Source organism: Dermacentor albipictus, unplaced genomic scaffold (assembly GCF_038994185.2).
Source record: "Dermacentor albipictus isolate Rhodes 1998 colony unplaced genomic scaffold, USDA_Dalb.pri_finalv2 scaffold_12, whole genome shotgun sequence".
In the NCBI taxonomy this organism is placed as follows: Eukaryota; Metazoa; Arthropoda; class Arachnida; order Ixodida; family Ixodidae; genus Dermacentor; species Dermacentor albipictus.
In genome coordinates, this window is record NW_027225566.1 from 11,067,753 (window position 1) to 11,080,441 (window position 12,689).

The 12,689-nt window shown below is 47.3% G+C and overlaps 1 protein-coding gene across 4 annotated transcripts in view; it reads right to left on the bottom strand.

Annotated features, from left to right (window-relative positions):
• Positions 1-12,689, bottom strand: part of LOC139051532 (papilin-like) — a 532,082-nt gene that overhangs the window by 84,312 nt on the left and 435,081 nt on the right. For 3 of the 4 annotated variants that reach the window (XM_070528503.1, XM_070528504.1, XM_070528501.1), the window contains one exon: positions 9,107-9,145. The exons of the other annotated variant lie outside the window; for it this stretch is intronic. In XM_070528503.1, coding sequence (XP_070384604.1) covers positions 9,107-9,145 — 39 coding nt within the window. The remainder of the gene's footprint in view (positions 1-9,106; positions 9,146-12,689) is intronic. 4 annotated transcript variants of the gene reach the window in all.

Here is a 12,689-nt window from a genome sequence, read left to right on the forward strand (position 1 = left end):
GAAGGAAGGAAGGAAAGAGTGGAGAGCGAAAGGCAGGGAGGTTAACGAGTTTAGCTTGACTGGTTTGCTACCTTACACATGGGGGTGGGATGGGGGGATGAAAGATGGGGAAGGGAGACAGAGAGCACATAGCACAGCACTCACACATCGTCCGTTAGAGTCCATCACTCTGGAGTGGTATATGATATCACTGTCACAGCCGCTTGTCGAATCCCTTCTCTTTCGAAAACCGAAGCAGTCCCTTCGTCGCCTTCAGCTGCGACGTCTTCTGTCGGTTGCATGTGAAAGCGTGTCCAGGGCAATGGTCTAGTGTGAACGTGAGCTAGAACGGATGCCAGTGACTGTCGCTGAACATTATATTCAGGACAGTCGCACAGAATGTGTTCCAGCGTCTCCTCGCAGAGAGGTATTGCAGAGAGCGTTGTCAGCCATTCCAATGCGAAATGAGTAAGATTTCGTGAGAGCCACCCCAAGCCATAAGCGATAAAGCATAGTCGCCTCTCTTCGGCAGAGTCCAGTTGGCATATAGAAATGCATAAAAGAGCGCAGGTGGCATTGACGGTTGCTCCGGTTGGTCTGGCTGTTTGGTGTGCACCATAGATACAGCGTGATCTCCTGTGCAAGCACTCGAACTCTGCTAGCTGCGTCGGATCGTGAAAGGGGTATGGCCTCTTCTTGTGCGTCTTCAAGAGCTGCCCGAGCGGCATTATCGGTGTATTCGTTTCCTATGACGCCGCAGTGACTTGGCAGCCACTTAAACATCACGTGGTGTCCTTTCTACTGTGATGTATGGAGTAGCCATCTAATATCGAATACGAGCTGTTCGAATGGCCCACAACGCAGAGCTGATAGCACAGATTGTAGGGCTGCCTTTGAGTCGCTGAAGATTGACCATTGCCGCGGTGGCTCCCGATTGACGAAGCAAAGTGCAGCGCGAAGAGCAGTTAGTTCAGCAGATGTCGATGTTGTTGGGTGGTCAATCCTAAAGCTGATGGTAATAGCTCTTGCTGGGACAACCACAGCACCGGACGAACACTGGATATTTGTGGAACCATCAGTATAAATGTGTTCACTGTCCGCGTACCTATCGTGCAGAAGAAGCAGAGACAGTTGTTTCAGCACATGCGACGACAGTTGAGACTTCTTCCCGCTTCCTGGTACACTGAGATGGTCTGTGGGGCTGATAAGACACCAAGGGGGTATCGATGGTTTAGATGCAGCGGTGAAGCCCGAGGGAAGTTTGTCGTTGTACTTGACGATAGTTTTAGAGAATGATGCTTGGTGCCTGTTTGAATGTAGTGTTGCAAGGTGGTGATAGGGGGCAGTGCAAAAGTTCTGATTTGCGTTCTCAGGGCTTCCACCGTAATGTGAGTTCGCATTGGATGGTCCCGAGCAATCAAAAGAGTTGCCTCTGTTGACGTGCATCTGAGCAAACGAAGGCAGACTCTGAGTGCTTGAGCTTGTGCTGCCTGCAGAACACGAATATTTGTCTTGCAGGTGTTGTTCAGTACACGTAGACTATACCTTAAAAACCGAGAAAGAGAGCTCTGCAGAGTTTAAGCATTGCGTCTACTGACATCCCTCACGTCTTTCCTGTCAAGTATTTACACTGGAAAGTTGCTGTCAGGCGCCGTTTCACGTAGGCCACGTGCGGGCTCCAACAGAGGTCTCGGTCAATAATTACGCCAAGAATCCTGTGAGTTCGGACATAGGAAATGGTCCGCCCATTGATTGAGATGACATAAGGCGTCATCGGTTTGCGAGTAAATGCCACTAGTGTGCATTTCTCTGGTGATATGCTCAGACCCTGTTTACACAAGTCAAAGTGGCCGCTCTTTGAAGCCGCGCAGGTATCTGAGCCCGTCTGACTGCCGAAGTCCAGACACAGATGTCGTCAGCGTATATTGAAATTTTGATGGTAGTTGGCAAGTATTGACCAAGTCCAACAAAAGCGAGGTTGAATAGCGTCGCGCTGAGAGCACCGCCTTGAGGAACGCCCCTGCTGGTTGGGCCATCGTCAGTTAACACATAGAATGGTCTTGCAGATAGGTAACTTGCAATCCACAAAAAGACTCTACCACCTAGGCCAACCGTCGCAAGAGCGTCGAGAATGGCGTCATGTAATACGTTATCGTATGCCCCTTTCACATCTAAGAATAAAGCTGCAGATAAACGCTTACGGGACCTTTCGTGCTGAACATATGAAACGAGATCAACTGCATTGTCGATGGAAGAGTGGTCACGTCCAAAACTAGCCATGGAAATTGTATAAATCTTGTAGTATTCAAGGTACCATTCCAGGCGGCCAAGGATCATCCGTTCCATTATCTTTCCTACACAGCTGGCCAGCGCTACTGAGCGGTAAGAGGGGAGCTCTAGTGGGGATTTGCCCTGCTTTAAGAGTGGCACCAGGCGGCTTGCTTTCCATTCGTCAGGAACATTTCCCTCCTGCCATGAGGAGTTGTAAAAGCTCAACAATTCTATCCGTGCGGATTCTCCGAGATAGTACAAGGCCCAGTATGATATACCATCTGGACCCGGAGATGATGAGCGCCTGTAGAGAGCTAGTGCCGCTTCGAGCTCCTCCATTCTAAAAGGAAGGTCCATGCGGTAATCACGGGAATGGGGGACGTCAGCTCGGGCTGCAGTATCTGGACGAGTCGCTTGGTCTGCGATCCGCGCACGAAAGTCTTCTGCAACATCGATGTCTTCCCGCCCTTGGAAAAGCGCTAGCGCCTTGAATGGAAAGCGGCGTTCCGGAAGGCAACGCCGACCTTGCACCGTTTTCCAAATGTGAGACAGTGGCTTTCGGGGTCGAGTGTCTGGCAAAACGTTGCCCAACGTTCCGACGCTTATCTATCCATACGACGGTGAATCTTCTTTTGCATCCTCCTGGCTGCCCTAAAGTCATGGATTGATTTTGTACGCCGGTATCGATGTTCCGCCCGGCGAAGAAGTGCTCGAAGTCGCTCTAATTCTATGTCCAAGTCATTTCGCGTGGAATAGATCGTCGTCATGCGAGTGGTATTTTGCATCGTAATTTTAATCGTTTGCTCTAACCCAGAGGGTAGGCCCTCGCGGCAGGCATCTTCCATCTCAGATTTGAAGTTGGCCCATTGAATCGTCCGATTGGTATTCCGCTGGCCTGATCTAGACGACAAGCCTTTGATGTTCAGATAGGTAGGAATGGGATCACTCCCATGTGTCTCAATGTCTGGAAACCATTTCACACATCTGGCGAGAGAGTTGGAGACGAAAGCAAGGTCGAGGTAGCTGCCGTATGTCACGCCTCGAAGAAAGGTGGGGCTACCATGGTTCAGGAGAGTAAGACCATAGTTCTAGACGATGCTTGCTAATCTTCGTCCTCTTGCATTTGTCCTTGCATTTGTCCTTGTACTTCCCTTTGCTGGATGGTGTGCATTGAAATATCCTATGATCACCCATGGGGTGGGAAAAGCACTCAAGATATCCGCAAATCTTTTGGTATCGAAATTGGTGGAAGGCGATATGTACACGCCTATGAAAGTAAACAAGAGTTTGCTCTTTTTAACTGTGATGCATATATATTGATTGTCGTCGTAGGGCGGAATTGGTTGGAAAACGTAGGTGAGTTCACGACGAACAAAAATGACGATTTTGCTGCATGCGCCATTTGTTGGTGACATGATAAATTCGTACCCTGACAGTCTTATTGGTTTCGACAAGTTGGGCTCACAAATGACGATGAGTGGAAACACATTGTTGTAGACAAACTGCCGAAAATCTGGAATTCGTGATTTTAGCCTTCTGGCGTTCCACTGGATGACCGACGCTGCCTTGACTTCTTTCCGGAAGGATGGGGTATCGCTAGCCATCTTTCAAGTTGAGGGATGCAAGCACTGGGTTAAGGTGTCCAGCACTTTAAGTGCGCTTTGAGCAGACGGTGTCCCCATGTCCACTAAAAGCGCTCGAATGGCTTCCATTAGAGAACGTAGCACCGAGATGACTTGACGGTCTGTTTTAGGCGAATCATCCATGGCCGGAGAAGGATTCGGTGGGGCCCCGACCTTCTGAGGTTCCTTAGCAAGGGAGCGGCTCGGTAGCGTGGGCCATTCCTCTAAAGAAAGAGTCTTTTCTGCTTCCTTCGTGGAAGTGGTGGGCCTTTTCACGGCGCGACTAACTGGAACCGCAGTACAGTGGGTACTGTCACTTCGCGCATGCGCCTTCTTCGAAGACGTACGATGGTGCCGACGTTGACGCCGACGCCGGTCTACTTCGGCTGCCTCTATGTGGGCCGAATTATCTCTGTCCATTTGCTTGAGAACCACGCGCTCCCTCTTAATGCGGGGACACTCTTTCGACGAGGCCGCGTGAGGGCCGCTACAGTTGGCGCACTTCAGGAATGTGGCGCCACAGGTCTGTTCTGCATGAGGTTCAGCGCAACGGGGACAAAGTAGCGAGTTGGTGCACACGCCCTTGATGTGCCCTAGCTTGCAACACTGATGGCATTGAAGCGGCTTCTGGATGAATGGTCGAACCGGATATCGGAAATGTCCGACTTTAACGTGGGATGGGATGCAATCTCCCTTGAATATTACTTTTACGCAGCGCGTATTCCCAAGGCGGCGCACTTGCGTAATCATCGTGCCCTCGTATGCCGGCTTGATGAGGCTAGGCAAGTCATCATTGGGAATAGCAATGTCAATGTCGTAAATCAAGCCGGCTATGGATGTGTCGTCAATCGGGATAAAGGGATGCATTTTGATTCCGCCTAGCTCCGTGATTTCTTGAAGTTTTCCAAGCGCACTCGCATTGTACACGTCTATTTGCTGTGCACGTCTATTCTTGCGTGGATTTATTCATATGTCTTTAATTTGATCCGGCACCGCACACTACAGAAAAATGGATAGGGCTTTCCTGTTCAACAATCGTAGGTTGCTTGACGGCTCTTCCGGCATAAAGATGATGACGTGTGGCCAGCGCGCAGGCCTTGACTTCATAGTCGTTGTGCTCGCAGGAGTTTACGGCGCTGTGTTGACGATTTTTCTCCTCGCTCTCTTCCTCCGGACGGTTATGAAGCCGTCGTCGGATAAGTCGTCTTCCGACATAGAGCACAGCTCGGTGTCTTCGGTGTCACTGGGGGAGCCAACTCCCTTCCTTGCGGTTGACGGCCGTGATGACTTCTGGCCAGGCGGGCCTCTGGCATGCTCCGCGTCCATGGCCGCAAGAGAGGGAGGCGAGGCACCTCGGAAGGCGAAGATTTCACGAGAAATTCACAGAGCACAGAAAGAAGTGTTCTGCCAAGAAGGCACTTCGTCGTCTTTCTCCAGTGTGCAGAAACAATTCAAGTGAAGAAATGGGAATAGATCTGCCACTCAGCGAGGGACTTTGTGCTACAAAAAAAGGAACAAGTCGGTAACAAAAGCAGCCATACGTGCAGGAAGAAATAGCGAGAAACCTACGCCTGAACAAGTGAAGAAGTGGCCGAAACAAAATTGAAGAAATTGGCTACAGAAAAGTGAAAAAGGGAAGAGAAAGAAGTAATGGGAAGCCAAATTCAAAAACTTTGACTTCACTCTTTTTAGCTATTCTAACATTCTCAATATTGCTTCTTTTTAGACACACATAATCTTTTTCTTATATCACCCGATTCTTGGCCAATGCCCCACAGTGGGTATAAGTCACTGTCACAAAGAAACAAACATACAAACAAATGAATAAACAAATAGGACCAGACAGGGCACTGAGCGTTCTGCTACACAAAAGTCAAGAACACTGCATTGCATTTGCGCTAGTAGCGTTACATTTGCGTATACTCGCGTCACTTTGTAGAAACAGCTCTGTCATTACCGTTATGTTTGCTTAACGTTCGCTTAATATTGAGCAAACGTTAAAAACAGCTTCGCTTAAGAATAATTCCTGCATAAGCGTGGGAATCCGTCGAACTTTACACCATGTTATTTAGCGAAGGGGGTTGCAACTTTCAATGCAGCGCAGAGAATACGTCTTTTCTCCCACGGCATTAGCAGGAGGCGGCAGACATGGCAGTTACACGCCTTTGACTGCATAAGTAATTATATGTTTAACTTAAATTTTTAGTTTGAATGCAACGATTTTACATATCAAATCAAAGATGTAAATAAGAGTCACGCCGTAGCCGGGGGCTACTGATTAATTGAGAGCATGCTGGGGTTCATCAACGTGCCACTATGCTCGGCAAACGAGCACTTTTTGAATTTGTGCCGACAGAGAAATGCGGCCGCCGAGGCTGGGAATAAATCCATGACCTGATGCTTAACAGCTAACGCCACAGCCACTAAACAACCATGGCAGGTCGTTCAATTTCAGTGATTTAACTTCATACTTGTACTCATTAAAGATCTTACATAAATTGTGGGGCTGAAGCCCGTCATTATTTGAGAGGATGTGCGTTTAGCTGCGAGTACAACGCGAGTATCCAGCTCTCACGCCTGATGTTTCGAGAAATGCTATGGCGCTCGATCCAAATCAGATAGAGGTGCGCAGGAGGATTCTTGCCTCGGATGTTAGAACAAGGAATGTCGCTCCAGCCAACATTTCAACGAGGGCCCACTTGTCGAGACTATGGCTACAACGACGTTCTTTGCTCTGCCACTGCTTATCATTGGCGTTCGATGTTTCACTTTCCTAAGTTATAAGCCTTCACAGCGCACTGCTGAGACGACACTGCTGGTAATGCCGGCATTTTTCGTGAGAGGCTTTAACGACAAATATCATGAAAGTGGTAGTGCTTGGGGATTCCTGCTAAATGGACCTGCCTTCTTTTTTTGCCACTGACCTCATTCATTTGCATGTCTCAGACATGCACCTTAAATATAAGTGATTAAAAGGGATACCTGAATTGTTAGTAAGTGATTTTCGCAATGACCTTCGGAACCGCAAGTAACACGTCGCCCCTGAAAGAGCTTTATTTCCTACTTATTAGCACTGATGTGCTGGTCGAAAGGCCTCTGCCAAAAAATATTGCACTATACGTATGTACGAAGGTTATACGTACTCAAACACCATGGCGCGGCTACGCTCGTACGACGGCTGTGCTGGTCTAGAAATTCACACATTTAGCTGTGAACAATGCAGTACGCGAACGAAACATTAAAGACTATACTTCTAGACGTTTCCAAGCGGCCGGCCTCTGGAAAGTAATCGTACAGCGATCACGAGCCGCACGTTCTCTTTTACTTAGCTGCTTATGGACGCTAACAACTATCCGTCGAAGAAATATTGTCACATGTGGGTGACGGCACGAAATTAATAATTCTTCGAGCAACGCGCATCTTGTGGAAACAACTGCCAAGCATTAGGTGGAGGCCAATTTCGATAGGAGATAAAGGCTGCGTCAGCGATGGCTTTGTTATGCACCGTCGTTCAGGCAAGATTATCGATAGCCAGCTTCTCGTGAACTCTGCACGAGGCAATGAAAGGCGCGAATCGGCCGTCATAAACGGGAGCTCAGGAGAACTACTCATGCTGGGCATGCGCGCGAGGTTGAGGCGACAGCTATTCTCAGGTCTGCTGCACCAGCAGTATTTCGCGTGATATCAGAAAGCGATGTCCAATGCCACAGAACTTAAATAGCGAGACGTTTCATGCAAACAGTCGCGCGTCGTTACAGGATGCGAATTCGTTATGCTTACGCGTGTTACCCCGGTGCTGGGTGCAGTGCATCGCTTTTCCGAGCTTTTATTGAGCCGCGAATAACTCGTTTGCTTATATATCTCATGCCGACAGTTTCCCTGATGTCCGGCGGTCATCTACACAATGTAACGAGCAGTTGTCGCTACAGAGGCAAGTCCCACGTTCGCGGCTCTACGTCAACTTCACGAGGGATTGCTTCGTGGACAATTTCAAGACAAAGCGCTATATACTTCGTTGACATGCTCACCCATGCAAATAAAGGAGTCACGTGATCGCAATTTCGCAAGGTTGCACTCGGCGGTATATTGGGAGGTTGCATTTACGACTCCAAGAGCATCACATCGCACCTTGGCTGTAATAAAACACGCGAAACTAACGGAAAGAAACAAGTTTGCCTGTCTTGCGTGCAACGAGCTTAAGCGGCGTCTGGTGCTTCTTTTTTTTACGTCTCTTTCACCTGCTTAATGCGTACATCAATCTTTCACTCAAATCTTTCAGTATGCGACTGTGGCAGGCAGATAGGCTCTTTCCGCTGTTTAGTGGTATGCCAGGCAGACGCAGGCACTTTGCAATATTAAGCGCCCAATTCACTAGATTCACTCATTATACGTTCAATTGCTGACTCGAAGAGCGCGCTGAAATCACGATCGCTAAGTTGAGCATATCTGAAGTTAGGCCTGATTAGCATAAATACAGCACCCTTTCGAGATATCCGTCATGAAGATATCGCATGAAATTGATTGGCGTTCAAGTTAACCGTTTTCCTAAAACGCCACTCAGGCAGCTAGTACGACCCTAATTGGAAAGTCAATATGCATACTTAGCAGAATGACTATATAAATCTCTAAGAACATATTAGTGTTAGGATTTATCTTAAGCAGAAATGAATTTCACACTCCTCGACTTCAATTCCGAATTCGCAACACGTGTCCTAAAGCGAATGGAGAAAAAATGAGTTACTATGGAATACCTATAATTACCAATCGAACCACTGCGTATTCTTGTATTTCACTTTAAAAAGCCTAATACCGCTATAACGTGCGATCATTCTTGAAATTTGTTCGAAGTACCAAGAAAATTCACAAGATGTACTTCGGGCCCAGGTTGATGAATACGGGTGATACGTATATAACTACCACATCACACTTTGCGCGCATTATGCAGAACGAACAAAAAAAAAGGACAGTTCGTCAGGTCATTCCTCCATAGTGTGCCCTCGATAACATCATGGATGAATTCCATGGATAACTCCGTGGAATGGCCAAGCGGCATTTCCCGGAACGTTTCCCGTTGCACGGTGCGTAGTTTTCAAGCTTGCTCTCGATTTTTGGAACTAAATGGCGCGGCACTACATGACGTTTCCTCGAATAGCAGCGAGAGTGTCCCTAAAGAGTCGTCTGTGGTCAGCTTCCTCAGTGGCTTCTCAATTGCACCGGCGAACCCTTTCGCTTACCTCGGTCCATTGCGAGTGTGCCGTCTTCAGCGATGTGGGCTGAAAAAGAAAGCAAATATAAATAAAAGTGAGAAAAATAAAATACAGGAACCATTTAATAAATGCGGTAACACCCCGTGTTATACGTTACAAGGGTACCTCGAATGAAACTGAAACGACAGACAATGGTTGGAGCTTAGACAGATATTGCTGGTAGTTTACCGAAACAGTACCATGCAAAGCGATCAATGCCATAAGCGCTTCCTCGCGACTTGCCTGGAGCTTTTTTATTCCTTTGTGAGGTTAGTTTTTGCTTTCTCGAGTCCCATTTGGGATCGCAGCAGGCCAAATAACTTACGCGCAGTTAGCAACGGCAGACAAAACCACTAACCGCATATAACGCAGTGCATGAACGCGCCGAGAACCAGAACAAAGTATCTCCACAGAACACGAAATTGCGTGGGGCGTTGAGGCAGTGGCGTCGTATAGGTCCGCGGAGATAAGAGCTCCATGTTCGATCTTCCTCGGAACACTCCAAGAAGCTTCCAGTCTTTATAGAAGCGGGCCAGGAGGTTAACGCTTCCGTGCAGTAGAGACCGAGTAGCGAATCTCTTTCAACGAAACGAGAGACTGTACGCTGCCGTTTATATACTACCGTGTGGATGCTAGTGTGTAATGGTGCCTCATCGCTTTCGACTTTCCGAAACGAAAATGCCACTCAGAGACGCCTATAAGAATTTGCAAGAAACGTTCCCTCCTCCTTTTTTAATATTTTTACTCCTTCTGCGAGGGAAGAATTGTTCAGAGTACATTGCGTTTAAGGTGTTTCAAGTCATACCAAGAATGTTGCTCCAAAGAACATTATAAGGGCCAGGTCTTTTGGCGTCGGCGAGATCAGTAAACAACACTCTCAATTCGTTTGGGATTTCCCTGGTTCGAAATGAACTTCTTGTTAATATATAGAAGGCATGCGGCTTTCTATCTTTGGATGAAAAATACTTTTGATGAGGCAAACAACTTCACCAGTACTTCAAGGGAAATTTTCTCATATTTTCCGAACAGGGTTGTGCCTATCGTCGTTTAAGTTTCCCGAAATAGCCAGGAATTTTGACTGTCTGCATTAAAGCAACAGACGTCTACGAAGCGGACCGACAGTTCATTGAGGGAGAAATCATACGCGATGCGCGAAGGAGATCAGCCTGTTGTTCTCAGAGCCTGCGTGCGAATTGTTCTTTTTTTTTTGTCATAGAGCTTTAATTGGAGGCAGTAGGCACATGCGGGACATGAGATATTTTTCTTATTTTCTCAACTTGCCCTACTAAAGGGAACATTGTCATCCACCCAAATGTAATACAAGGCTACGACGGCAACTCATACAAGTTTCTCAGAAAGACAGCGCTGCAGTTGAGGAAAAATCTGTCCTGGTCCTTGATCAGAGATCCAGAACTCGGGGTGCTATGCAGGATGCGCCAAGTTTGGCAAAGCACGGGATCTTTACGAGCTCTGGCGACGCCCGAAGGTGAAATAATTAATGGCGCCAAGACAGAGTTTGTCCCTCGCCACGCCTTCAGTTTCATTGGTCCATCTAGATTCACCCAGACTGGCTATCATCCCTCGGGCATTGCTTATTGGCGGTCGACAAAGTGAAGGCTCACGTGATCATACCGTCGGTGCAAGGTCGGTGCCTTGTTTCACTTGTTCGTAGTTCCACCGAGTGTATTGCATGCACAAGCAAGTTACGAAATAAATGCACTTAGGAAGATATTATGTGTCCTTAATATTATTATGTGCCCTAAATATTATTAGGGCACGAAAGAGACCCTATATGGCTACGATGCGTCAAAATAGTGGCGCCGACGATGGATCACGCAACCAACACAGTAAAGGAGACAGCAACAAACTGCACATAAATATATTTCTACTGTTCCATATTTATCATAATAATATTGCACAGATTATGTCACTTTCATAGTAACCAACTGGTGATAAATTCTGGGGACAGCTTGCGGAGCTTCTCAACGAACGTGGCACCTCGAGGAAGAGTGCGAGAAGTTGGCGACAGTACTGGTCCAAGCTTGTCGTACAAACTAAACGGGATGCAGTCGTTGTGTAAAAAGCTGTCACGTAAGTTGCAATACTATTATAGTCATTTAAGAAAAAAGACGTTTCTCTTATCGTTCTGCGTTATGCTCACTATTAAACGTCACCTTATTCGTTATTTAATTAAATGTTGACCAACCGTGGTGTCACAGCAGGTTTTATTATTTTTTAGTCATGTTAAATCCGCTTCAGTAAACGATTTACCACCGTTCTTTTCGCGAGTAATACTTTAATTTGGAAATTTTAAGCGTACCGCTTTCTTATAGACGTGTTGACCTCAATTTCAGTGGCAGAGGAGGTGGAAAGCTACGAGGGCTCGGAGGGATGGCGCTGTCACTGATTGGGCGTAAATGTGCCACGGGCTTGGGGCCTTCACTGTTGCTGGGGGACCCCAACACCGCTGAGCGCAGCACTGCGTGTGCAGTTTACTTGTATTCGTTTAATCTCTATCATGAAAGTGCGATCGTTAGACTGGATATAATCTTCCATTTCCACTCGACTACAGCGAATGCCGTATTCTCCAAAAGCTCAGTTAGCCCTCACCCGTAGAATGTTGCGTCTCAACACCACAAAGGTGTTCATTGGACGTTTGCCACAAGACAAACCGCCACCTGTCGATCTGCACCTATACAGACGTCAACAGAGCGTGGGCACCGGCTGTTGAAGACTTCCCCGAAAGGCCCTCACCCCGCTCTTTACCTGGCAGCTTGAGCGAAGGACGAAAAGGAGCGGAACAACGATGACGACTTGAGAGGCGCTGGTTGCTTTCTTGCCACATATTCCTAACCAGCCTCTTCGGAGGCACAATTACTGCGGTTTATTGCGAGCGTGGGTGTGGTATCGCAACTCATTCGGCGATCATGATTTGCTGCTGAACGGTCTTCAGATTGCCTAGTCAACCCACCTAGGGAAGACGACGATATTAAAAGCGAAGACTTTTGGAGAGTGAGGACAGAGGGTCCTAATCGGAACTCAGACATTTCACTTGCTCCTCAATAGAGTGGGCTTTTGTATTGGAGCCGTGTAACAAAGCCAATAAAGCCTTTCGCTCCATTTTCTACAACCTCATGTGGCAGTCGATGGGCTTCGTGGATTCCTTGCCCTAACACCACGTTAGCCGCATCAAGAGCTTGCACTTAACTGAATAACATACAGCACAGTTTAGAATTGTCATACTTCAAATGGGTTTGTTTGGTTACTTTTATTTAGGCAACTTATATGTTTCTATTCTTCTGCAGAAGTTCCATCCCACGACCAGCCAGATGGACCCCCAATGTTCCCACCCCATTGCAGCAGTCAACTTCCGGCTCATCATTGGCATTTTGTGTGTGAATTGTGCAGAAATTACATATATCGCTTTATTCATGCGCAGCTTACCATTTTTCTTTTTATGAGCTAGCTCAACTGTACTAGCCGTTCCATTACTGCTTGAGTGCATTTTTGCTATCTGTCACTAAACATAAACAATAAGCCAAAATACGTTGTGCTACGTCGTACTGCATAT